The sequence below is a fragment of the Caretta caretta genome, chromosome 2, assembly GCF_965140235.1.
Source record: "Caretta caretta isolate rCarCar2 chromosome 2, rCarCar1.hap1, whole genome shotgun sequence".
Taxonomy (NCBI): domain Eukaryota; kingdom Metazoa; phylum Chordata; order Testudines; family Cheloniidae; genus Caretta; species Caretta caretta.
In genome coordinates this window covers 258,283,619-258,308,515 of record NC_134207.1, presented here as the reverse complement: position 1 = coordinate 258,308,515, position 24,897 = coordinate 258,283,619, and the positions used below count along the sequence as shown (strand labels likewise).

At 42.1% G+C, this 24,897-nt stretch overlaps 1 protein-coding gene across 3 annotated transcripts in view; it reads left to right on the top strand.

Annotated features, from left to right (window-relative positions):
* Positions 1 to 24,897, top strand: part of OXSR1 (oxidative stress responsive kinase 1) — a 120,202-nt gene that overhangs the window by 36,504 nt on the left and 58,801 nt on the right. For all 3 annotated transcript variants that reach the window (XM_048837489.2, XM_048837491.2, XM_048837490.2), the window contains 3 exons: positions 2,954 to 3,066; positions 14,100 to 14,208; positions 23,021 to 23,162. In XM_048837489.2, coding sequence (XP_048693446.1) covers positions 2,954 to 3,066; positions 14,100 to 14,208; positions 23,021 to 23,162 — 364 coding nt within the window. The remainder of the gene's footprint in view (positions 1 to 2,953; positions 3,067 to 14,099; positions 14,209 to 23,020; positions 23,163 to 24,897) is intronic.

Genomic DNA, 24,897 nt, shown 5'->3' with positions numbered 1-24,897 from the left:
AGCATTTTCTGTGGGGAGACACACACTCGAATATATAAAACTGATTTCTAAAAAACCGACTTCTATAAATTCGACCTAATTTCGTAGTGTAGACATACCCTGGGAGTATGAGGAAATGCCAACACTGCACTTTCCTTGCCTTTGTTGTCACGTCTGCATATTCTGCTCCTTTCATCTTGAGTCCCCTTGAGTTTTTGTTGTATTTTCAGTTTGCTTCTCAAGAACAGCAGAGTCCTAAAATCTGAAGAAGTAGACTTAAAAAAACAACCCTCCCTCCCCCTCCCAGTAAACCTGACCAAGACTCCTCAGGGGTAAGGAGTCCCATAAGAATTCAGCATGAATATAACCTGAGCACGGTACCATGCAGGCATAGTAATCATGTCCAGTTTTAACACAGTGGTTATGTCTTGCAAGCCTGTCACACAGCTAATTTTCTCCTCTTAATTCCTGCATCCAACTCCTAAGTGCTCCCCACCCTCACATCCCTTCTCCCTTTAGTCCAGCCAAAGCCACAGCTATCATGGTCTTCCTCTCCTGAATCTCTAAGCATGTTTCCTCTTTCCTGACTGTCTGCGCAGATTCTCCATGCCCCCTCCGCCAAGTTCATCCCCTGATTCTGTTCCACAGCTTCATTTTTGAAGCACTGGATGATAGGCAGTCCTGTTAATACAGCAGTTCTTCTTACCCTTCCCCCTTTACCCGTGCTCCACCCAAGCCTTTCCTGGCAGCTTTCGTGTTGCCCTCTGTGCTAGGAACAGTCTGTGAATTAATGAATGCCTGGAAATATATGACCCTCTTCCTCAAAACTTCTCAGAAGCCAGCTGCTGCATGATACAGTCCAGCTGTAATGACCATAAACTCTTGTGTTCTGCATTCCACCTCTTTTAGATTGTGTGCCTTTAGACTGTAACCAGTGGTTGTCAATAGGCAGACTGTGGGTCAAATCCAGACTGCCAGACCTTTTGAACGGACCCCAAAATCTTTTTATTTACTCATCATTTTTGGGTGGGATTTTTAAAATTATTTTCTCTGGAGTCTGGGCCTTTACTAGACCTTGACCAAGAAATTTGGACCTTAGGGGAAAAAAAAAGACTGCCTTGCTGTCTTAAGTTAAGGGACTCCGCTAGCAAAGTGTACCCACTGTACAGAGTACACGTACCTCACCACATAAAGAAAACGGGGATCTCGCATTTCCAGTCTGCTAGATACTGGAAGAGGATCTGAAGAGTGACATCATTGGGTTGGGTCTTTGAGCTTTTATTTGTCAAACTTTGATCACAGCTGTCTCTCTAAATCCTCAGGGTTGTGTTCCGACCTCTTCGTTCTCCACCAATGCTTTTATTTAAAGATTTGTTTCTCGTTTATAAGACTTGCTGTAAGGAAAATATTGATGTTAGCCATTTGTGTACATCAACAGCCTTTGTTTAAAAATTGGACTGTCAAGCTCTCCCCCGTTCTCTTTCTAACCTTATTAATTAAAATAAGTAAAAATGGAGGGTGACCAAGCCAACTGTGCTTGAACGGTGTCACAGAATGATGGGGTGGATTTTGTGATATTAAAAATAGAAACTTCTAGCTCTTCTGTCTGCAATGAAGGAGCCAAGCAAACAGGAAAAATTAACACCAGTGCCTCTTCCTCCCTATCTGCCAGCCTGATAAAATTTCGTAAAGGTTTGGGAGCTATGTGCATTATCTTTGTGAATGACAATGTTGCTAGATAGTGTTTAGAACAGAGTCATTAGCTTGAGTTTGTATCTTCTCCTCCAATGCTGCATTGTTGCCTTTTCTTAGACATGGTAGGAATAGCAATGATCCAGAAATGGGCAACAAAAAGCGATCGGGGGCGTGTGCATCTGAGGGCCTCGGAATGCAGCTTTGTGGGAAGAGAGCTTGCAAACACTAGGATGACTTAGCTTGGGAAAGGAGGTGTGTATAAATAATAAATGGCATAGCTGAGGCCTTTTGGAAGCTTCTTTTAAACTGCAGATGCCAAGTGTCCTTTTTTACCAGTGGATTTCTCCCAGGGGCAGAGTTGAGATGACTGAAGGCCGTTCGTAACTTCTTGGCCTTCCTCTGCTGGTAGACAGTTCTCTCCCACCGCTGGGCAGTCCGCAGCTGCTGACTTTCTCTGCTTTCTTCCTGACTTCCTGCTGTTTCGCTGCACAGAGCAACAGTTATGGGAGAAAGATACAGAGAGCTATCCCTGCCTTCGCAACCCAGGATCCCCATCTCTTTTGGGACCTGGGTGGAGAGGGAAAATGGCTGAAAGCTGGAAAAGGGGAAAGCTGATCCTAGTTTTAAGGATAGAAGGAAAATGAGTTGGATGCTGCGGTATTGTGCTAGTATGAGAGACCTGGAGTTGAACACCTGAAGAATGGATCCAAATGAAGCCAATTAATGCATCTTCATCTCCAAACTGAGGGAAATGTGAAAAGCTATTTAGACTCTTTCCAATGTTTTTTAGTTATAACCTGTGTTGGTAGCAAAACAGATGGTACAGTTTGTTTTTGAAAAATTAGAATAGATGCATCAGGTTAATAACTTATTTTAGTCATGTTACTCCTCCCCTTCCCCCCCAGTCAATCCACAAGGGTCAAATCCTGCTCTTCTCATTCACCCAAATAGTCCTGTTGACTTCAGTGGGGCTGTCTGATTGAGTAAGAGCAAGATTTAGCTTGCCCAGTTCTGATGATCTCTCATAAAGATCTGCATTGTTTCTGTTCTGCTGACCTTGTGCTTCAATAGACGCATTCTGTTTGGCTTGCTGAGCTGTGCAGAACTTAGTATGGTAGAACTTTCCCTTTTTAAGGGGATTGGATTCCTCAAGCCTTCCCCTGGTTTTGCAATTAGCAGTCACCAGGATTTGTAATATTGGTTTCTCCAAATTCTCTATCTTCCTGCGACAGTCCTACAAGAGCTGGTGTTAATTATTTCTCTTTCTCTTTCCCTCCAGGGAGTGGAGCAACAGCTGTGGTGCAAGCAGCCTATTGTATCCCGAAAAAAGAGAAGGTGGCAATTAAACGGATCAATCTCGAGAAATGTCAGACCAGCATGGATGAACTCCTGGTACACAATTATATAAATTTTTGTTTGGGAAAACTACTCTAGTTAGCATAATCTCCTGCTCAGTTCTGAGATGCCTTTAAACAACCCTTCTTGGAAAGTTATGATCTTGAGGATGATGAGCCTTCCCTCCCCCTTTGTGGTTGCATGGTTTAAAGACGCACCCCCCCATAAGATCCCAAGTGTAGGACACAATGTGTGACCAAAGACCCAGCGGGTCAAATTATGGAGGCGTTACTCACACGGAGCATTTACTCATGTAGTCCCATTCATTTGGATGGGACTAAATGCACATGAGTAAGGACTCAGCCAGTGTTTTTTGAGGGCTCTACAATCTGAACCAAAATGAGAGGGACATAATTACTTTTGTAGGAAATACTGTGGGATTCATTACTTGTATGTGAATACATTCCTCCACTTCCCCTCAGGCCTTCACATTCTCTCATTCTCGACTAGTAGCAGCTTTTGTGGCAGCTAGTAGCCCTAAATAACACCAACTCTGTTCAGGACAGATGTAGCAGTAGCATTGCATTACATTACTCCCATTACATGCTGGCTTACCAAAATCCCTTTAATATTTTAACTGCTGATTCTGTCAGGCTGCTGTTATAATTCATGGTTATTCCCTCTTTGCTGTCGTGTGTATGGTGGTGGGCTTGCTTTCTAGCCAGGCACATTCCCTTCTGTAACAGCTATTCTCCTTTTTGGGGGGGTTAATTATAACTTAAATACTGGCCAGAATTTCCCTCCCTTTGGGTCCTGACAGCCAGTAATGGTAGCCTTATTAATCATTAGACAACAGAGAAGCATCATCATGAAGAGAACTAACAGGCAATGTGGTTTGGTGGCTGGTGGTTAGAACACAGGATTGGGAGCCAAGAACTCCTGGGTTCTGTTTCTAGCTCTTACTGTACAAATTTGGGCAAAACACTTCAAATTCTGAGCTCCGGTTGTCATCTATTAAGTGGTTACAATACTTGTCAGACTCTCAAGTGTTGTAAATCTGTACTTGTAGAGAGGAGAAAATGTGCTATACAAGTGCAGTTGTTTTTAATATATCTGTAGGAGCTTTAAGCCCTGTCTCTGACCAAGTGTGTCTAAACACCATTATGGCTCTAGCTAGTCTAGGGGGATCCGGATCTCTCTTCCCTCCCACAATCATGATCTTTCCTCTTGGCAACATATCCTGTCACAATTTTAATGCCTTCTGTGTAGTTTGTGGTCCCCGGTCCTCACTATATTCCTAACTGCTTTACCACAAACTAAAACTGAGATCAGTATTTGAGTAATTGCCAATTTCAGCTAAAAGGCTTATATTCAGAAAGCTCTGCAGTAGAGACTTGGCATGTAATTTTAGATAAAAATGTCCACTAATTACATATCTTAATCTCCAGCTGACCCATTCTTCAAAATACCTCCATTTTATCTCATAATGAATAGGACTGCAATGAATCGCTGCTTTCTTCTCTCATGAAGTCCCAATTATGTGACATGATTTAGTGCTGGCCCCTTCTGCAGGCTTGATTACAGGCTGCTGTGAAGAAGAAATGTCAAGTCATGCTTTAGGATGACTCTAAACCATGATCATTTTAAAAATAAAACATACAGGAATAATCTCTTGGGCAGATACTTGGGTTAAAGACAGGAATCAAAGGGTGTCTTTCTGCACCAGTAAACTGAAAAGTAGACTCTTACAGGTTACATCAGAACATAAGAACAGCCATACTGGGTCGGACCTATGGTCCATCTTGCCCAGTATCCTGTCTGTCAACAGTGGCCCGTGCCACATGCTTCAGAGGGAATGAACAGAACAGGGAAATTTTGAGTGATACATCCCCTGTCATCCAGTCCTTGCTTCAGGCAATTGAAGGCTTATGGACACTCAGAGCATGGGGTTGCATCCCTGACCATTTTGGCTAATAGCCATTGATGGACCTGTCCTCCATGAACTTATGTAATTCTCTTTTGGACCCTGTTATACTTTTGGCCTTCACAACATCCCCTGGCAATGAGTTCCACAGGTTGACTGTGCATTGTGTGAAGATGTACTTTCTTTAGTGCTAAAGCCAAGTGAATTGATCATTATAATCAATAAAATATGTATTAAAGGGGGTCCGATGGACATTAATTTTGATACTGCCAATGAAAACAGCCATGCACTTGAAGTGTCTGTTGCTCAAATGTGGTTGTGTCAGTAATTTGGCCAAGAACAAAAGGGGCATGAGATAACAAAAGAAATATTGATTTCCCAACTGAGAACAATAAATCTCTTATGTTAATATCAGAATAAAATATGGTCGAGTTCTCTGTTGCTCAGTCATGGCAATGAAATAGCATGTGTGAGGATGGTCCGTTTCTGTTTAACGCAGCGAGGCCTGAATGGTCAGAACTGATTAGTGTTTTTTGCCACCCCACTGGAGACACATGATTTGTTCAGAAGGTGGTGCTTAGTATCCTCTGAAAACCATGACCCTTTAAAGTGTCTCTAGTTGGGTGAAAATATAAGCCTGACTTTATTTTAGCCATGCTTGCTTATTTGTTGTGTTATACCTGTCTCCACCTTTCATCTGTTCTATTGTTAAACTCTAAGCTCTTTGGGACTTGGACTATTTTTTCAAGTTTGTACAGCAACTCAGCATGATGGGTCCCCTGTCTTGGTTTGGGCCATTGAGCATGACTGTGATATAAATCAACAATTATTTCTGTTGCATTAGCACTGGAGGCCTCAGTCAAGTTCAGGGGCTCCCTTGTTCCATGCGCTGCACAAAGGATGGCATTGCCCCTGCCCAGTGGATGAACCAAACATTTTTGTATTTTGTGTAGTTTTATCAAGTTCCCTTATTCCTCAGTTTTCAAAGGTAGAGAATCCTAGTCTTTTTTAAATTTCTCTGTGTGCATTTTGCCATCATTCTAATAGCTTTTATGAAACCTGTCTAGTTCTGCAATATTCATCCTTATATTTATGGGTTTTTTTAAAACCTTGTTTTGATGAAGGCCAAAATGGAATCCAAGAATAAATATTTTAAAAAAGAAATGCCAGAAATTGTCACTGGTGTATGGTACACCCCTATATCATGCCATTAGAAACATAAACTAGTGTGCTTTACTAGATCCATTATCCCTCTGTTGTGCTGATCAGGGACTCCAAGCATAATAGTCAGCTTACAACAAACATTCCATTCTGTCCCCTGGCAGCAAAATCCTTGCTTTTGTGTAATAAAACGCTGCCCACTCATCAAGAGCTGGGACAGAAAATGACATACGGGGCTCAGTTAACTCTAATTCCCTACAGCACTTCAGACCAGTGGACGTTTTGGGGGGATTATTGTTTTGGGGTGAGGTAGGAAATATTTATCCCCACTTTGTTTGGTCAATGGGCTAAAATTGCATAGATCTGAGGGGCTATACCAGGGTAGGCAAACTTTTTGTCCCGAGGGCCACATCGGTGTTGCAAAACTGTATGGAGGGCTGGATAGGGAAGGCTGTGCCTCCCCAAACAGCCTGACTCCCGACCCCTCCCACCCCCTGACTGCCCCCCTCAGAATCCCTGACCCAACCGCTCCCTGTCCCCTGACTTCCCCCCTGACAGCCCTCCCCGGGACTCTCACACCTATCCAATGCACCCTGCTCCTTGACTGCCATCCCCCCAGAACCTCCGCCCCATCCAACCACTCCCTGTGCTCTGACTGCCCCCAGTACCCCCTGCGCCTTATCCAACCCCTCTCCCCCCCCTCGGGCCCCATATCATGCTGCTCAGAGCAGCAGGAGCTCACAGCCCTGCCGGTGCCAGCCACGCCGCCACCCTGCCCAGCAGGAGTGGCGGGCCAAAGCGCTGAGGCTGCAGGGGAAGGGGGGACAGCAGGGGAGGGGCTGGGGGCTAGCCTCCCCAGCTAGGAGCTCAGGGTGGGCAGGACAGTCCCGCGGGCTGGATGTGGCCCGCAGGCCGTAGTTTGCCCACTTCTGGGCTATACCCTCATTTTGGGTGGTGAAATGTTTACCCTGTTAATAATGAGATTTGTGTCAAACTCTTGCTAGTAGGGGGTGGGGACTTCTGTAGAACTAACATGCGGAGTCCTGGGATTGTGGGGGAGAGGAGTAGGGAGAAATCTTATGTTTCGCTCTCTAGCACTGTCAGCTGAATCAAGCTGAAGACCATGAACTCTGGAAGGAGCTTTATTTAGGCCAGGGATTCTCAAACTGTGGGTCGTGACCCTTCATGGGGTTGCGAGGTTATTACATGGGGGATTGCGAGCTGTCAGCCTCCACTTCGCCTCCAGCAATTTATAATAGTGCTAAATATTTTTAAAAGTGTTTTTCATTTATAAGGGGGGGTCACACTCAGAGGGGTTTAAAAGGGGTCAGCAATACAAAAGTTTGAGAACCACTGATTTAGGCTGTAGCAGCTGGTGGGTGTGACACAGGGTTTTGAAAATGGGTTAAGTGGAAGGGAGGCTGGGAGAGATCCTTACTCTTGGTGGATCCTTTCAGGAGAAAGGTGGCTAAGCAAGACAAGTGGTATTACTTGGCTAGTTGAAGGTACTTGACCTTGATTCTCATGTCTCAAAATACATTTGAGACATGTTGGTGTCCTGGTGTAACCCTCACCATGTGGTGTTTTGGAAGCTGTTTGTAACAGTCATGTGTTTTATAATTAACAGATGTGTGCTTCTAGATGAAGGCAATAGAATATATTTTCATACATTGTAGCTGTGTTAATTTTAGAATACCAATTGTACCATGCTAGGGATTAGTATGGAAATATGCACCAAATTACAGAAGGACACCATGGCTATTTAGCAGAAGGTGATAACTGCCACAAAGAAAATACACGGGAGCAAAGCCATTACTAGAAGTCTGTGGCGAAATCCGGGAATGAAACCAGGGCACCTGGGGCCTGTTTCCTGTTCTTCTGCTGTTCTGCATGGTTGTGGAGAAATCACGGCCACCTCTGTGTCTCACTTTCCCCAGCAGGGTTGGAGGCTTTGCACTTAGAGCATATATTGCCAGAGGATTTCAGGGTAATTCTTCATGGTTTTTCAAATCACCTTTTGCCACAGTACTTGTGGAAGAAATGTGTGTAGGGGAAAGGTCAAGCAGTGTCTTGTCCACCATTGTCTTGTCCACCATTGTATTTGCAAAGAAAAATTGGGTACAGTTTTCAAAAACACCTAAGTCTGAGCCTATGTCTTATTTTCAAAAGTGACCTAGGAGTCTAGGCATAACTGAAGGTGAATGGGGCTTTGGCTGTTAAGTGACTTAGGTGCTTTTGACAGTTTTATTAAAGGTTACTGTTTCCTGCTGCAGAGAATTTCAAGCTGGACATTGTTCACTGTGAATGTCTTTCCTCCAACTCCTGTGCTGCACCTTGTATCCTCCAGCTTCATTGTCCCTGTTGATCATAGCATTCATGGTGTGGTGCAGAGCGATTAACAGTAACAAGGCCTTTGCCCTCCAGGAATGGGTGCAGTGTTGCCATTTTGAGGTGGAATAGGCATTTCTGGCCAATGATACAACCTGGTTTCCAAGTGCAGAGCTGAGTTGCGTGGGTCCTGGAGCAGGCATCTCCTTGTCCATCACAGTGATGGCTATCCTGAGGGAATGGTCATGGATTCTAACTGTTTCTACTAGTGTCCTCCATATCTCAGACCTTGTACAAACAGTAAAAAGGCACATTCTTGTTCGGAAGAGCTAACAGTCAAGAAGGCCTTAATTATTCCTCTATACTCACCAGCATCTCCATCTTCCTTAGGTTAAATGTAAGCCAGTTAACTTTCATCCAGTTGTTTGGTCGTGTTCCTCACCCCCCCCTCCCCCACCGATATTGGGATAGCTGGGTGAAATGGATTGTCTGCTTAATGCCCTCTAATAGTTAGTCTAAATGTTGAACAACTGAGGGGAAATCATTAAGCTTGTGGAATTCCAAATAGGGTTCCTACCGGGTGGAAGCAGCAGCTGCCTGTCATGACTTTCAGAGAGTGATTCCGTGGATTTCTAGGTTGCAGATCAGAGAAATAGAATAGGTTTAGAAATAGGTGACAAATGATTAGAGACATGGAATGGCTTCCATGTGAAGAGACTGAAATGGCTGGGTCTGTCTCGTTCAGCAAGGTGTTGGAGTAGACTGGACATGACAGACTAGAAATAATCAATAGCAAAGAAAAATGTAAACTGGGTTGCCCGTTTACCTCTTCTTGTAATACTAAAGCAATCAGATAGTCAATTGCAGTGATTTTGAAGAAGTTTAAACCTGATAAAATATATCTTTACACTGCACAAAATTAACCTGTGGCATTTTCTGCCACAAAATACTTGAGATCAAGAGCTGTGAAAGATTTTTTTAAAAAAATCAGACACATGGATAAGAATATCCAAGGTTAAGGCATGAGAAATTATAATCCCTTAAGGCATAACCAATTGCTCTAACTGCCTGGGCTTAGTCAGAAAATTTCCCCTATGGGCAGACTGTCCTATAATTGCCCATTATTGGGTTTCTTATGCCGTCTTTTGAAGGCTCTGACATTGGCTACTGTCAGGCAGGATACTGGACTAGATAAACATCTGGTCTGGTAGGCCAATTCCTATGTCCCACAGGTGGGTTAACAATACCAGATGGTGGCTAGAATCAAAGCAGCAGACTGATCCAGTAGGGTCAGCACAGATGTGTCATCATTGTCCATTTCCTTACTGGGACTCTTATTTTCTGATAGTTTCTAGAAACTGGAAATATCCCTTAAATTGGGTGATTGGAGGGAAGTTACAAAACCCTCAAAGCATTTCAGATTCTGAAATGTAAATATATAACTTGACATACCAAATAATCACAGTTGGTATGTGACTGATTTAAATATCTCATGTGGTGGGACCTTAACTAACAGAAAATGGAAGCCTTAAGGCTACTGCAGTCCTCGCCATATCATTCCTCAGTACATGAGCATCAGAACTGAAGCTGAGCAGTCTTAATTTCTCTACTGATGGATGTCAGAACATGTTATAGTTTAGTTTGGACATCAATTCCTGAGGGATTGTGGAAGCCTGGCTTCTAAAAGAAAACTGCAATCCACTTGCCCCTGTTCTGTTGATCCAGTCAAAATGGCATATTAAAGAAAATTCTCATAATAATTATTTACAAGGCATTAACTTGTGTAATTTAAGTTGATTCAGAGTGTACATGTAAATCTATATAAATTTCTGTCAATGTGGTGAACAATACTGGTAGTCAAAAGGAAGGATGCGACAATATAGTTGACATAGGAGGTGGCAGCGGGCGCATAGAGGTTGAGATGGACCAGCTGGAAGACCCTCTTAGTATTCTTGCGTTTACTCCTTTATATCTTCAGTGGACCTTACAAACATCAATCCTGACAACACAAGTGTGGTCCTGAGTTTGCAGCTGAGGAGAATGGAAGCAGATGTTGAGTGATTTTTCTCAAGACCATGCTGTGAGTTAATAGCAGAGTAACATATAGGAACATGTGAATTGCCACACCGGATCAGCCCAGTGGTCCACCTAGTCTAGTATCCAGTCTTCGAGAGTGGCCAGTACTAGCATCTTCAGAGGAAGGTGCAAAACATGCCAAAGTGGGCATATGTGCAATGAGCAGTTTCTTCCCATCCCTTTAGATTGACTTAACCCCTGAAGCATGAAGACTTATATTCTTTCCAAATTGTTTGTTTAATCCTTACTAATCTAGGTGTGGATGTTCTTGTTTTCTATATAAATATCTAATGCTTTTTAAATCCTTCCAAGCTTTTTGCTCTAATATCTTGTAATGAGTTTCACGGGCTAATTTTTGATAACTCTGATTAAAACAGTTCCTGGCTTCTATATCTGTCCTTCCTTTTTTCATATCCTGCTTTTATCCAGTTTGATTAGGATACAGGGAAGAAGGATTTAAGATTTCTTTTAAAAAATGTGCATTCATGTTATCAATTCATAGCCTCAACTTAAACGTTAGAATTAATAAATAGAAAAGTTGAAGGGCTATGGCTTTGTGACTTCTGAGGCAATTATGTATAAATGCTTTATGGAGCAAAACCAAGGAGGTTTTTCTAAAAGTTAACACATGCCTTTATTTCAACTAAAGGAGGAGAACTCTTCCCCTCAATACTCAGGGCAGTGGCGTAGGCTGCATCTGAACCTACTTTTGCTTATCGCAGATCTTCTGGTGGCTTGACTGAGCCACCCAATTAAGGTTTGCAACATTGGAATAGATTTGTTTTGCATTGGTTTTGACTTTTCAGTAAGTAAACAGCATCCTGGTTTTCTCTGAAATCAGAGGTATTTGTGTGTAAGCACAGTGCTTTCCCCCATACTGTGTCCATTGAGTTAATGTGTAGGAAGGAAAACTAAATTTACCAGGATCCTGTGCTCAGTGTTTTAAGGAGCAAAATTCTTCCAGAGGAAAGTGCGTTTAACATATTTACATATGCTTGCAGTCAAATTCAGTTGGTGGGTCAGGTGTTTGGTCTGCCAGCCTCCCACATCTCCACTCCAGTTAACTCAAATCTGAATCAGACATCAGTGGGTGAGTAGACCACTTTCAAAATAAACAAAATGCTCTTCCAGGTCTTCCATTGATGCGTTTGACTTTTTTTACATAAGGTGTCTATTCAGTATCTATTATGATTCTAAATTATAGTTTGTAGTAGTTTTATTGGAGTTTCAGAAGCTTCCAAATGCTCAATTTACTGTAGAGAGATGTGGTTAAGGTATTCATCATGGCACTTAATGAGAAGGCATCAGAGCAGTTAGAGCTGATCTCTGGATACAAGCTTTTGGAGTCTGGCAATGTGGATATTTTAATACCCAATTCATGGGAAATGTGCCTTTTTCAAGACTCTTGCATGTCTTCAAACATGTTTTTGTCAGTGTTTCATCCTCAATACCTAAACAGGCAACACTTTTAAATACTGTTTCCCAAATTATAAATCAGAAATAAGTCTCTGTTCAAGATAGCTTCAACTAGTTCAGGGTGTTCAGATAAATGTACCTGGTCCTATCTTTACCTGAAGTTTGAGAAACCTTTGGCAAAATGAAAAGGAGTACTTGTGGCACCTTAGAGACTAACCAATTTATTTGAGCATGAGCTTTCGTGAGCTACAGCTCACTTCATCAGATGTTTACCGTGGAAACTGCAGCAGACTTTATATACACACAGAGAATAATAAACAATACCTCCTCCCACCCCACTGTCCTGCTGGTAATAGCTTATCTAAAGTGATCAACAGGTGGGCCATTTCCAGCACAAATCCAGGTTAAGATGCAGCTTAAGGTTCTACCTGAAGTTAAAATAGCCACAAAGACTGAATATAGGGCAATGGGAACCTGCTTCCAGGAGAAGGACTGTGCGAAACTCATTTCTGCAGCTCTCCTAGTTTCTGCCTCTTGATACTTGATATCAGGTGGCTGCATAGGATTCCCCAAGGTGAAGGAAGGAGTGAAAAGGAACATGACAAATGGCAAGTGTAATTCACTCATGACTAAGGCCTTACTTGAATTGCAGGATGATTGTCAAAAGATAGGCTGAGTTGCAGACAAGCCGTGGAAAAGTCATAATGGACTTTATTATTTGTGGTAATAAAGTCCATTGTTACTTTTCCGTGATTTTCCACTCTCAGCCGCCTGGGGCTGAGAGTGGGGGCTCCCACTGTCAAAATTGCGGTGGAAGCCTAATATTGTGGAGTATGCAATATCACAGGTTAAATAGGGCCTTTCTCCTTATTACTCTGCTCTGTGACTAGGGTCACAAGACATGGGCATTGGTGGTAGCAGCTTTCACTTCTGTTGTCCTTGTCTAGCAATGTACTCCGAAGTCGCTTCACTTAAAATCACTCTTTAAACCTTATTTGTTTCTGGAGGATATCGGAAAATTATTGTAAACCGAGGATGCAATAAATACACATGGATTTTGGATAGTCTTTCACATTTCTCCCTCTCCCCATCCAGTGTGCTTATAAAACAAGGTTCCTGGCTGTTAAATACAGCTCTTCAGCAATTGTGCTGCATTTCTATTGCTCTAACAGAGCTATTGTACACATTGTATTGGTTTCAGTTATGAGAGGAAGCATTTTTAACCACAATGCCCATTGTGATTTACAATGATCAATTAAAACAATTGTGTGCGCCAAGCCTCCAAGGATATTGATATCCTCTGTGGACACAAGAGAAGCCCTTACATAGCCAATGAGAGATTAGAATAGAAGATGAGGGTTGTTGAGGTTGGGGGAAGAAGTGCTGCTTTTGTTAGTAGTTTTTTCTCACCCTTAATATTGCACAGGTCAATTGCATTGAAAGGAAAGGGCTGTTGCATGCATTAATTATTCATGGCCTCACCACCTCGTGTGAGGAACGGAACATTTGTTAGTCCCCCTATGTTACAAATCAAATAGCTGACAGTTTTTTTGATTGCATATGTTGTGCATGTGACTTTTTTCTTCCTCAACATTCACACAAGCGTGTGACAAACGTTTGTTTTTTTTTGGTTTTTCTTACTGTGCAGCCCAGCCCTGACTTCTGGAAATAATATCCTCTGAAGAATTCCTCCTTCTCATAATTTTTTTTAAGTGCTCTACCATATTCTCTACTGATTCAAAATGCAATAGTAGCATTGAAAGTTTTATAGTGTGTATAAGGAAGAAACGCCTATTAACCAGAGGTTGATAGATGGAGCCACTATGCAAATTCTAGGGGGAACAACCTGGTAGAAGTCCCAGAAGCCACCTCCCCTTTCATCTTAGCTAAGTTTGGTAGTAGGGACTTGGGTTCTTGCCAGGGTGTTGCCCTTGACCCTTGTCACTGGAGGTCCTCCACCTTGTTCTTTACTAGCCAGGACTAGATAGCTTAATCCTGTATTCAGAAAAAATTTCAAAGTTTGATCTGAGCAGATCAAACATAACTGTTACATTTCTGGATCTTCACTGTTGTCTCCCAAGAGTTATTTTCGCCTCATGAACACCCTGTCTTGATATAAACTAGTAGTAGATGGTGATTATTTAACAGGCATTTAAAAAATAACTTTTTTTTTTCCTCTCTGCAGAAAGAAATTCAAGCCATGAGTCAATGCCATCATCCTAACATTGTATCTTACTACACATCATTTGTGGTGAAAGACGAGCTCTGGCTAGTGATGAAGTTACTTAGTGGAGGTGAGTGGTACTATTTTCATCTACCCTAAACCATATGGAAAAAGTATGGGAAGTGGTTGGCGTTAAATGTGCCCTTTCCCCATTGTACCATCTCTTCTCTCTCCCCCGCCCCGCATCCCCCCCAAATCTGCAGCTAAAGATGCTGAAATCACTGCAAATATTCCCTTTTTATTTTCCCAAAGTTAAAGGAATACAATCACATTTAAAATGGTGCCTCTGTATCAACACTTGTTTGCTACTGTTACAAGTAGCAACTCACAGTACTGTAACTGAAAGATTGGAGGAGAAAATTATTTGTTTCATTTTGTGCATTTGAGAGCACTTTATATAGTCACTGTTCCCCTAGTATAGTCATTTTTCTGTCCTTCCCATCCCTCTTTGCTATGTGAAGATTCACGTAAACACACCAAAAATAGGAAAATATAACAAACTATAAAAATCGTAGTAATTGAAGCTATCTTATGCTTGTTTTTGAAAATTGATTAATGTAAAGCTTCCTGGGTGAGAGGTCTTCTGAAGTATTATTTCTGTACTCATATTAACAAGCAAGGCTCAGTTCCCAGACTTGCTTTCCCAGAAGAGTTTCTTCCCTTTTTCCCACAGCCCTTAGCATGGGCTTTTTAGTTGGAACAGTAGATGACTGACTCTACATAACACACACTCTTGTTGCTTCCTTTTTCAACAGCATCAATCTCCACTGACTTGTTTTTCAGGTTGAAATTGACTTAACTTTAGCCTGCTTCAGGCTCCTCATTACTTTGTCCCACAAATAAGACAAAGTATGAATGCAAGGACTGGGACTTCTTTTCTGATTTACATCCGTACAGATTAATCTCTTAATCTTGGGGCACCAGTACTGCTGAAATCTTAAAGGAGCGGTAATGCAACTGCTGTAGAAATAATCCTAAAGGGGAACAGTCTAAAACCTATTTACGTTTTAGCATTCTCTTTTGGTAATACACAGGCAACTGACTACACTGGTAGGGTTTAATCTCTTCCGGGCAATTAGGCCAACACTTTTGGCACCCAGTTTTGAAATGTAGTCACTTAAACAAGTGGCCTTCCTCTCAGAGTTGCTGAGTATCTGCTGCTGGTATTGAGTTCAGTGGAAGCTGCAGGTGCTCTGTACCTGTAATAAGCCACTTTTTCTTAGGTACCTACTTTAATCATTCAGACTTGGCCTTTATGCAGCAACATTGCTCCAAAGCAATCAGCAGTGTCCAATATTTCTAAAATGGGGCAGATTTGCATTTGGCCTGTCTAACACATCCATGTCATGACTTTTAACTATGCCTTTTCTAAGTTAACTGCTGGCGGTTCTGCTCTGTAAATTGTGTGGCTTGCTCGTTCGTTAAGACGAGGAGCCGTAATCCTTGTTCTTAAATCTTCTCTGATTTGCAAATCTGCTAGCTCCTTTAATGTGCTCACAGTTAAGAACCGTCATTTGAACCTGTGACAGAAGACACTTGCTCATCAAACAGCTGTCTGTGACAGCTCTACTGTAGAGAGCAATTCTTACCATTCCAGCCTACAGCATGAGAAGCCTCCCAATGTATTTTTAAATTGTGCAAGTCTTTGAGGTATTGAAACTCTGTGAGCTGGTCATGCACTCTGAGCTTCCGTCACGTTTCAGGAATTTAATCTGTTTGGAAAAATCACTGATCTAACAACTTGCAAGGCTTCCAAATGACCAGCAATTAAGATCAATGGACAAACAAACCTTAAGAAATCTTTGTTTAATTTGAATTATTCTGTAATCATGAATAGTGTCCTGGAGAGTACTTCACAGAAAACAGTCTCCATCACCAAGGATTTATAATCAAATGTGGTGGAGTGATGCAACAAATGGGTCCAGTTAAGTAACTAATGAGTTACAACAGTTGACATTTGGGCATGGGGTGGGGAAAGGAAGAGGGTATCTGATAAGATCCATATGTTTGCTCTGTGTGAGGCATGTTTGCATTTTGATAGGTCCAGTTCAAATATGTTAAATATAAAAGATCAAGTTAAAAAGACAAGAGGGAAATTACAAAAAGCCCTAATAGAATACACTGTACCATCTGTCATCTTTTTCATCACCTATTCCCTTTTCCCTTCTGCTAGTCTTAATCTTGCTTTTTGTGTACCTACACCTCTATGCAGATGGTCCACAGTCTGGAGAAAAAGGGCCAATTTCGAGGAAGAGATTTCCATTTGCAGTGACATCTTGTCTGTGGTGACAAGACTAAATTGTCAGATCCACAAACTTGGAACTTATTCAAATGTTTTCTTCTGTTCTCTGTGTCGCTTGTTCCTTTTCTCTTCTCTGGACACTGTTTGGTGTATCTCTAGTGTGTTGATCTCCCTATTTTATCTGATTCTGTCTCAACTCTGTAATGCCAAGCATCTATCTATGTTTCTGAGGTTTATTTCTCTGAGGTAGTCAGAGGCTGATAAGTTCAAGTAGATGTAATTCTTAGAGCTGATAATGATGCTCTTTAAATTGTTCGCTACTGCTAAGTGTGACTAGATAAGAATTAATGTAAATGGGGGGGTTAGGTTCTACAGAAACTTTTTTTTTTTGCCAGATAAAAGGCATTATATACATTTTAAACAAGCAATTTAATACTGGTATAAGTTTTAAACAATTTTAAAGAAACAATTTAATATAGTAACTCCCCACTTAACCTCTACCCCTTCCCAAGCCCCCACCTGTAACCCACCTCTTCTCCCCCCCATCTCCTCCCCCTTTACTATGCACCTCATGTCCTTGCTCCTCCCCTCTCCCGCCAGCCTCCTGTCTGTGGCCATCAGCTGGTTTGCGGCTTCAGGAGGCTTGGGGGAGGAGTGAGGACGTGGCGCACAGCTCCTGCCCACCGCAGTCAGCTGGTTTGCGGCAGTCAGGAGGCTGCATGCCATGTCCTCGCTTCTCCCCGTGTCTCTGCTCCTCCCCCCATCCTCCTGAATGCTGCAAGACAGCTGATTGCTGCAGGCAGGAGGTGGGGGGAGCAAGGGGAAGGCGGTGGTCCGCTGGCAGGCAGGAGGCCATAGGGGCGGCGGGGGGGCGGCGTAGGGGAACTGATGGGGGGCTGTCAGCCGTGGGCAAAGCAGGCGGCCAAACGATGTTACAACTTTCAACGAGCATGTTCTGTAATGGAGCAGGGACGTAACATCAAAACAATGTTAAGCGAGAGGACGTTAAGTGGGGAGTTACTGTACTTTTGGCCTTCACAACGTCTCCTGACAAGGAGACCCAGAAGTTGACTGTGCGTTCTGTGAAGAACGGCTTCCTTTTGTTTGTTTTTAAATCTGCTGCCTATCAACTTCTTCAGGAGATCCCGGTTCTTGTTATGGGAAGGAGTAAATAACACCTCCGTATTCACGTTCTCCACACCATTCATGATTCATATCCCCTCCACCACTTAGTTGTCTCTCTTCTAAGTTGAACAGTTCCAGAGCTAACCTGGGATGTTGGGATCCCAATAAATCATTTGCTTTGCTTGTGCTGGACTTGACCTGTAATGGCTGGAGGCCGTATTATCTGCTGTGGGGAAAAAAAAATCTATGTACTACAAAGCAGACCTCTCCAAGACCACCTATTGTTAGAAAGTATTGCAAACTCTGGTGCATTTGTATCTTTCAAAGCTAATTATGAAGCATGGAAGTTTGAACAGAAAACCACTTAACTTTTAATTACAGTATAATTCGCACCATGGGAGTGTACTTAATAGAGATAATATAGTTGTTGATGGGTTGTGTTTGGTGCTAAATGATAGTGAAGGTTTTGAATTCAAGGGGAATAAACAGTAATTCTGAACATCTTATCGCAGTGCATAGTATGTTGCACCAGCTTTTTGTATACTATTTTGCAGGCATTTGATGCACTGAAACACTCATTTGTTGCATTTTTTCGTATTACAGTTTCCAGTAAAACGCTGTTTTAACAGCATATTTCCTCTCTTTGTATTGGAATCCTATAGTCTTTGACTCTGATCCATTGATGGTTCTTCATCAGAGCTTCCTCTCTACCCATGCTTAACATTTCAGTGGATTAAATTTAGACTCCAATTGCTGGGTGCCCACTCCTGACTTTGTGCTACTTTACATGTTGCCCTGAACACTTGGAATAGCCTTCCTTTCAACATTTGCCAAGCTTCTTCTGTCTCTTTCAAAGAGCATCTTACAGCTTACCAGTTTTATGAACCTTTAGAGCTATGATCACAAGGGGCTTGGTGTAATGTGCTGTTCCCATTTGTGCCCCTAGAACAGAGGTTTTCAAACTTCATTGCACTGTGACCCCCTTCTGACAACAAAAATTACTACATGACCCCAGGAGGAGGGACTGAAGCCTGAGTCCGGCCAAGCCGCACCGCCCTGAGTGGGACCCAAGTTGAAGCCCAAGGGCTTCAGCCCCAGGCTGGGGCCTGTAACCTGAGCCCCGTAACCCAGGGCTGAAGCCCTCTGACTCTGGCTTTGGCCCCGGGCAGTAGGGCTCAGGCTTTGACCCTGGGCCCCAGCAAATCTAAGCAAGCCCTGGTGACCCCCATTAAAATGGGGTCATGACCCACTTTGGTGTCCCGACCCACAGTTTGAGAACCGCTGCTCTAGATTGTCAGCCCCTTGGGATTGGGAGCATGCTGTTGTGCCAAGAAGCTGTGTCAAACTATAGTGCTGTATAAAAAAAATATTGTGACCAACCTATAAAGCATGTTCTCCATCTTCCATAGGACTGACTTTGATGAAATAATTGAATGTGCCCATTTTATTTCACACTTAGAAATATGTAGCCCAGATAGGAAGATAGTACTCCATAGGTGACTGAGGATCTTTCACGTAAAGGTAAAAAGGCCTCTGAACGTACAAGAATCTTATAAGTATTCATCTGTGACAGTGAGAAGTCTGTCTAAATCCTAAAGCAATAGTGGTCTTGGACTAATAAGTATACTGTAGTTGGCTCAAGTTGCTCAGGAATGGCTTTGCTCTGGATTTGTCAGTTTCTTTCGTACGATCCTTTTATTTCTTAGTCACTCCATATCAAACTGGCTTAGCTAACGTGTCAAGAGTAAGATTTCTAACTTCAGGCTGAATCTTGTATGGTAATGCAGCTCAGCTCAGTTTAGTTCTTTGTATCACACAGTGTTGTCATATGTAGTTGCAATCAAGGGTCTGGAATCAGAGCTTAACTAGCAATTTTGTTGGTGCATGAGGTAGAATAAATATAGCTCTTACACTGCTATGGTGACAGTGGTAAAAGCATGTTTTTCTTTGAGTAAACTAAGTGGGGATGAGAGAGACAAGGTGGGGATGACTCGGATGACACTTAGTTCAGTAGGAAGGTGACATTTTCAGGGCTTAAATTCTTATATTTCCCAGGGTCCCAAACTCTCCATCCCCAAACATGCTATAAAAACTACAAAGGGGTTGAAATCAGCTGAATTTAAGCCCTGGGCATTTTAGTCACTTATCTGCGGTCCGTGACATTAAATATTGGTTGAGAGAGCTCTTTGTATTTCTCCTTTGTTTGTTGTTTCTGTAGAACACTTCCAAATTCCTCCATTGTTCTAAACATCCCCACCTGAAAGTGGAGTCTAAAAATACATTAGCAGACTTAAAATGACAAGCTAGCCTTGTACCAGTTATACACTACATGGATCTGTGTTGGCTGTAGCTATTCTATAAACAAAATTGCTGTTTTTCTGTGTTAAACATAAACTTGAACTTACCTAAACCTTTTTAATGGTCAAAATCTGTGTATATACTCTGTATGGTCTGCCCCTGTGTTTTCCAGAACTTCTTGCAGGAGAAGGAAACCTTTTTTGCAAAGTCTTCTGGCAGAGTGGGCGGTGGAAGGAGGATGAAATGAGAACACGAACACCATATTTTTATTGGACTTCTTATTGCATTCAGTCCTGCAGATAGAAGTGTATTTAAGGGGGAAGGACCAAGCAGTCTATGTGGAAGTTTTGTGCCTGATATGCTCACAAAGCTATCTTCTAAAATAGAGATCATCAAGGTATATGCACACATCAGGTATTTCCTAAATACAAACATTTTGTCCAATCAAACTTAAGAATCTAGTACGTACATTACAGTAGCACTGAGAGAACCCAAACAAGGCCACGTTATGCTAAGTGTCATACAAAAATGTACAAAAGAGACATCCCTTGTCCTGAAGACCTCAGAATCTAAAAGACAAAACTTCAGAGTCTAGCCATTCTGGGGTAAAATGAAGAGGCACATACTCTGATTTTTTGCTATGTGTTTTGTGAATTTTCTTTAGTAGAAATAAGTCACATTCAATCATTCACTGTCACACAATAAATGTTGCTCTCCTTGTAGAAAATGTAGACGTGTTATAACTCAGGTTGTTACTGTAAGAGGGGACCTTTGGCTAAGAACAGACGTACCTTTAGACACTTCTTCTGATACTGATTATAAAATGCATTTTACAGTCCTAGGAATGTGGGGGGAAACTGAATATAGTTGAGTTCTGATCTCTAGAACATTTAAGCAGTAGGTGCAGACGCAGATCCTGACAACTCTTGTTTTCAGTCTTGTTATATTCCTTTGAGTCAAAAATTCCAATGCCACAAGGGACCATTGTAATCAATCTGACCATCTGTGTAACATGCCATAGAATTTCCCCAAAATAACTCTAAGACATGTTTTCTAATCCTTTAACCATTCTTGTGGCTCTTCTTTGAACCCTCTCCTATTTATCAACATGCTTCTTGAATTGTGGGCGCCAGAACTGGACACAGTATTCCAGGTCACAGAGGTAAAATGATCTCTCTGCTCCTACCCAAGATTCTCTTTACGCATCCAAGGATTGATTTAACCCTTTGGCCTCAGTGTCACACTGGGAGCTCACATTCGGCTGATTATACACTCAAATTTGGCTTGTATGCACCTCCGTCATGATGGAGGGGTGGCTGTGCTAACCCTGAACAGCACAGTGCCCCTGTGCACCAGGCTGCAATGTCTGGAGTGGAGAGCCGAGCGCAGCTCCGTGGGACAGCAGTCACCACTGCAGGGTGAATGCAGGGAGTATTTGCTCTGCAACCCTTCCCTCCGCCCCCAAGGTCTCCCACGCCTGAGGGGCAGGACCCAACCTCCCCTCCCCATGTGGATAAAATGGATAACAAAATAATGCAAAATTTCTGAAAAAAACCCCTCCCCCTAAATTATAGTTTAAAAAAAACCCTCAGAATTTCATAGGGCGTCTATAACAGCAGAAGTGTAAGTGTGTGTATGTGTGTGTGCGCGCACACTTTTTTAAAAAAAAATTCTTACCTGTGTTTCCCATCAGGTTCTGCTTTCTGTCTGCTTAGAAATGTTAACCTGCACGTTCTTGAAATTCATTAGTAATCAAAATTCATATGACTAAGTCTTAATGTTTTTAATACATGCCAATTTTAAACCCTTCTGGGCTTTTCACTGTTCTTTAACAAGTCAAAACATGTTCTGTTTTCTTTTGTAATTTTAATTACAAGGTAGTCAGAATGAACTCTAACTCTTACAACTCACTAAACTGGTACTGAAATGTTCTTTGACTAAGTATATACTCAGGGACTTAAAATAGAAAACCTGTGGTCCGAAGCTAATTCTTTCCAAAACCCATCACCATTGCTGACGTTGTCTTGTTTTATACCTGTATCACTAAAGCTTCCTACAGTTGCATATACAAGGGTTAAACAATACAAAACTGGGTTGGAGATACTCAACCCCCAAACTGAGCTGCTAATCACAGTTTAGCCCATGAGAATAGAGAGAGGCTATACACCGTGCCTTGAAGGTCAGGCTCTCTGGCCAATGGCAGTAGTAAATACCAAATATATGGCCTTCCAGTCCCCAGATGAAAATACAGAGAATGTTGGCACAAACACATCAGCAGGTCACAATGTTGTATGAGAAGAGGCAGTCTCTGAACTGATTCCCGATTTATTCCTGGGTGCAATTCAAAGAGCTGATTTGGTTTGTAAAGCATGGTTTGTCATCTAGGATGATGTAATTCACACCCCTTCAGGAAGAGGAGCTGTATTGATCCATCTCCGGAAGGATTTAAACTGTACTCCAATTCTGTATATAGTGAGGAAGTAATTTGTTACCAACGTTTTAAATTCATATCTTCTCATCTGTTAGAGATGTTCACCATTAAGTGTTAGGAATAGTACCAATGTTAGCAACTGTGTACCAAGTGTATCTTTAGAAACTGGAAAATAAAATTCTACCAAATTTTAGTTTGTGAAGAGTGGCAACTCCCTCCCTCCCCAATTCTCCATTTCCTCTCCCCACTCTTAAGTTGAATCAATGCCAAAACAGCTCCTCCTCAACATCTGTGCTCCAGTATCTGTTTCAACTGACAAACTAGTCTTTTTTGTGATTTTAATGTCAGAATGAACTTTAACTCTTACAAATAGCTGACAAACTAGGTGCCCTTTGATCTGTAAGGCATTTACCTGGTATTGGACTTCTTGACAAACATTTCAGTCAAGCTAGAGGTGTATGTTTGTACTACTGAGGATCTGTAAGACCTTCCCCACCACTGACCAGATAAAAATGGGGGGCTTAAACACTTTCAGTAAAACCATGAAGAAAGTGCAAGTAAAAGTCCTTTCAGTGCATCCCCTTTGGAATGGAGAAGGTACCCTTTTGTTTGGACATAAAATGGGTGCTACTGACTTTATGATGCTACTAACCCTAACCCCTCCACTTATTTTCCCGGTTTCCTTGATTTACCCACAAGATGGCTGTGTAGATAGCATTTAATCACATGGAATAATTCCTTCCAGTTGAAGCTAAAGAACAAGTTTAACTTTTGTCTTCTCTCTAGGATCTGTTTTGGATGTCATTAAACACATAGTGGCAAAAGGGGAACACAAGAATGGAGTCCTGGATGAACCTAGTATAGCCACAACCCTAAAGGAGGTGCTGGAGGGGCTGGACTACCTACATAAAAATGGACAAATCCACAGGTACTTTTTTTGCTTTCCTGTAGTGCAAAGCTTTGTCAATACTGTAGAAGTGCTTCTTGGCTTGCTCACACACGTATATGTGGAAAATGTTTCTTATGAGCGAGGCTTAAACCAGTTGTAATGCTATATGTAGGGCCTGGCAGAAATGAGGGAATTGGAACAGTACGGTATGCCATGGTAAAAAAAAAGTATTGAAAGGGGCTGCCATATACTTTGGCCTGAGAGGCAAGGCAAAAGGGTATAGTATATTTGAATTACATGCACAAAGCTATGTTAAAAGAACGTTATTAAGGTTGCAAAGTTGAGCACTCAAAAGTTAGGAAATCCCCTTGTGCATATGCATTATATGATATAATATAGTTTTTAATTACACGATCACATATTGACTTTTCCACAGGACTCTGCCTTATTCAGTGCACCCGATGGACCTGCTGTGGGGATGAATCAGGGTTGTGTAGTAAAGGAGACTGTTTGTTGAACCCCCTCCTCACTTGTTACAGAAGTTTGAAGGTGTATGGTGAACAAGGCAGGGGATTGCAGAAGGAAGAAGGATGCTTAACTCAGTCAAATGCTGCCCTGGAAGATTGGATTCTGTCCTTGGCTCTACCAGACTTCCTGTTTGATGCTGGGCAAATCCAATGAAATCAAACTTTTTGCAGGTGGTCACAAATTGTGTGTTCCTCATTTGCTGGTTATCCAGCTTGAGACCATGGGGTCTGGTTTGCAGAAGTGCTGAGCACTCTCAGCTGCAGTTGAAGTGAGTGGGAGTTGTGCTTGAATACAAAAAGTGCTATATAATGCTAAGTACTCTGAAAAATCATGTGGTGTAGACATCTCAAATTGGGCACTTAAAATTAATTAATACTGTTGTCCGTAATCCCTCTGTGCTTGAGCTCCCCATTGGTAAAGTGAGAATAATAATACCCACTCATCTCACATGGGTTTTGTGGATCTGATTAATGAATATTTGTGAATCACTTGGATACTATAGAGATGAGCACTATAGAAAAGACCATGAGGAATTTAATACTTCTGTCTTCAGAGCAGGGTTTGAATAATGTGCAGTGAACAAGACATGGGACTACACACTGAACAATGAGATGAAAACAAAATATTGAGTGGCTGTTCATTGAATGAGCACTGCCCATCCTCTGCACTGATTGGGGTAGGGGTTCTGTGGAAAAAATAGGGTGTGATCATGTAAATAAATATTTTTGGCGTTTCCTAATTTTTTAAGTGCTTAATTTTGCATCCTTAATGTGGCTGTTAGTTCCTAGATTATTGAAAAAACAAACTGAGAAAACAAATGGTCATATAGCATCATATTGACACCCATGTGGGTCGTCAGCTGCATATGAACTTTTAGATCCATTTCATGGACCTTTGCCGCATGAACTAACTGAATTAGTGATAGCAATAGTAGGTTATCTTCCTCTATGTGGACCAGTGCAAGAGGAGGAGATGCAACACTTTTCCAGTGGTTGTCGGCAAATATCTGTGAAAGTGAAGAGTGGTGAGATTCAGGAATCTTGGGTTTCATTTTAAGCTCTGGAAGGGAGTGTTCTCTAGTGGTCACAGACTCTTCTGTCCATTTCCAGCCCCTCTGCCCCATTCCCTGCTATCTGTCCCTGTCCTGTCACTTCCCCACCTCTGGCTTTTTGTCCCAGTCGCCACTCCTTACGTATCTCATCTCAGTTCCAGTCTCCTTGCCCAGCCAGTCCTAGTTCCACCTCCA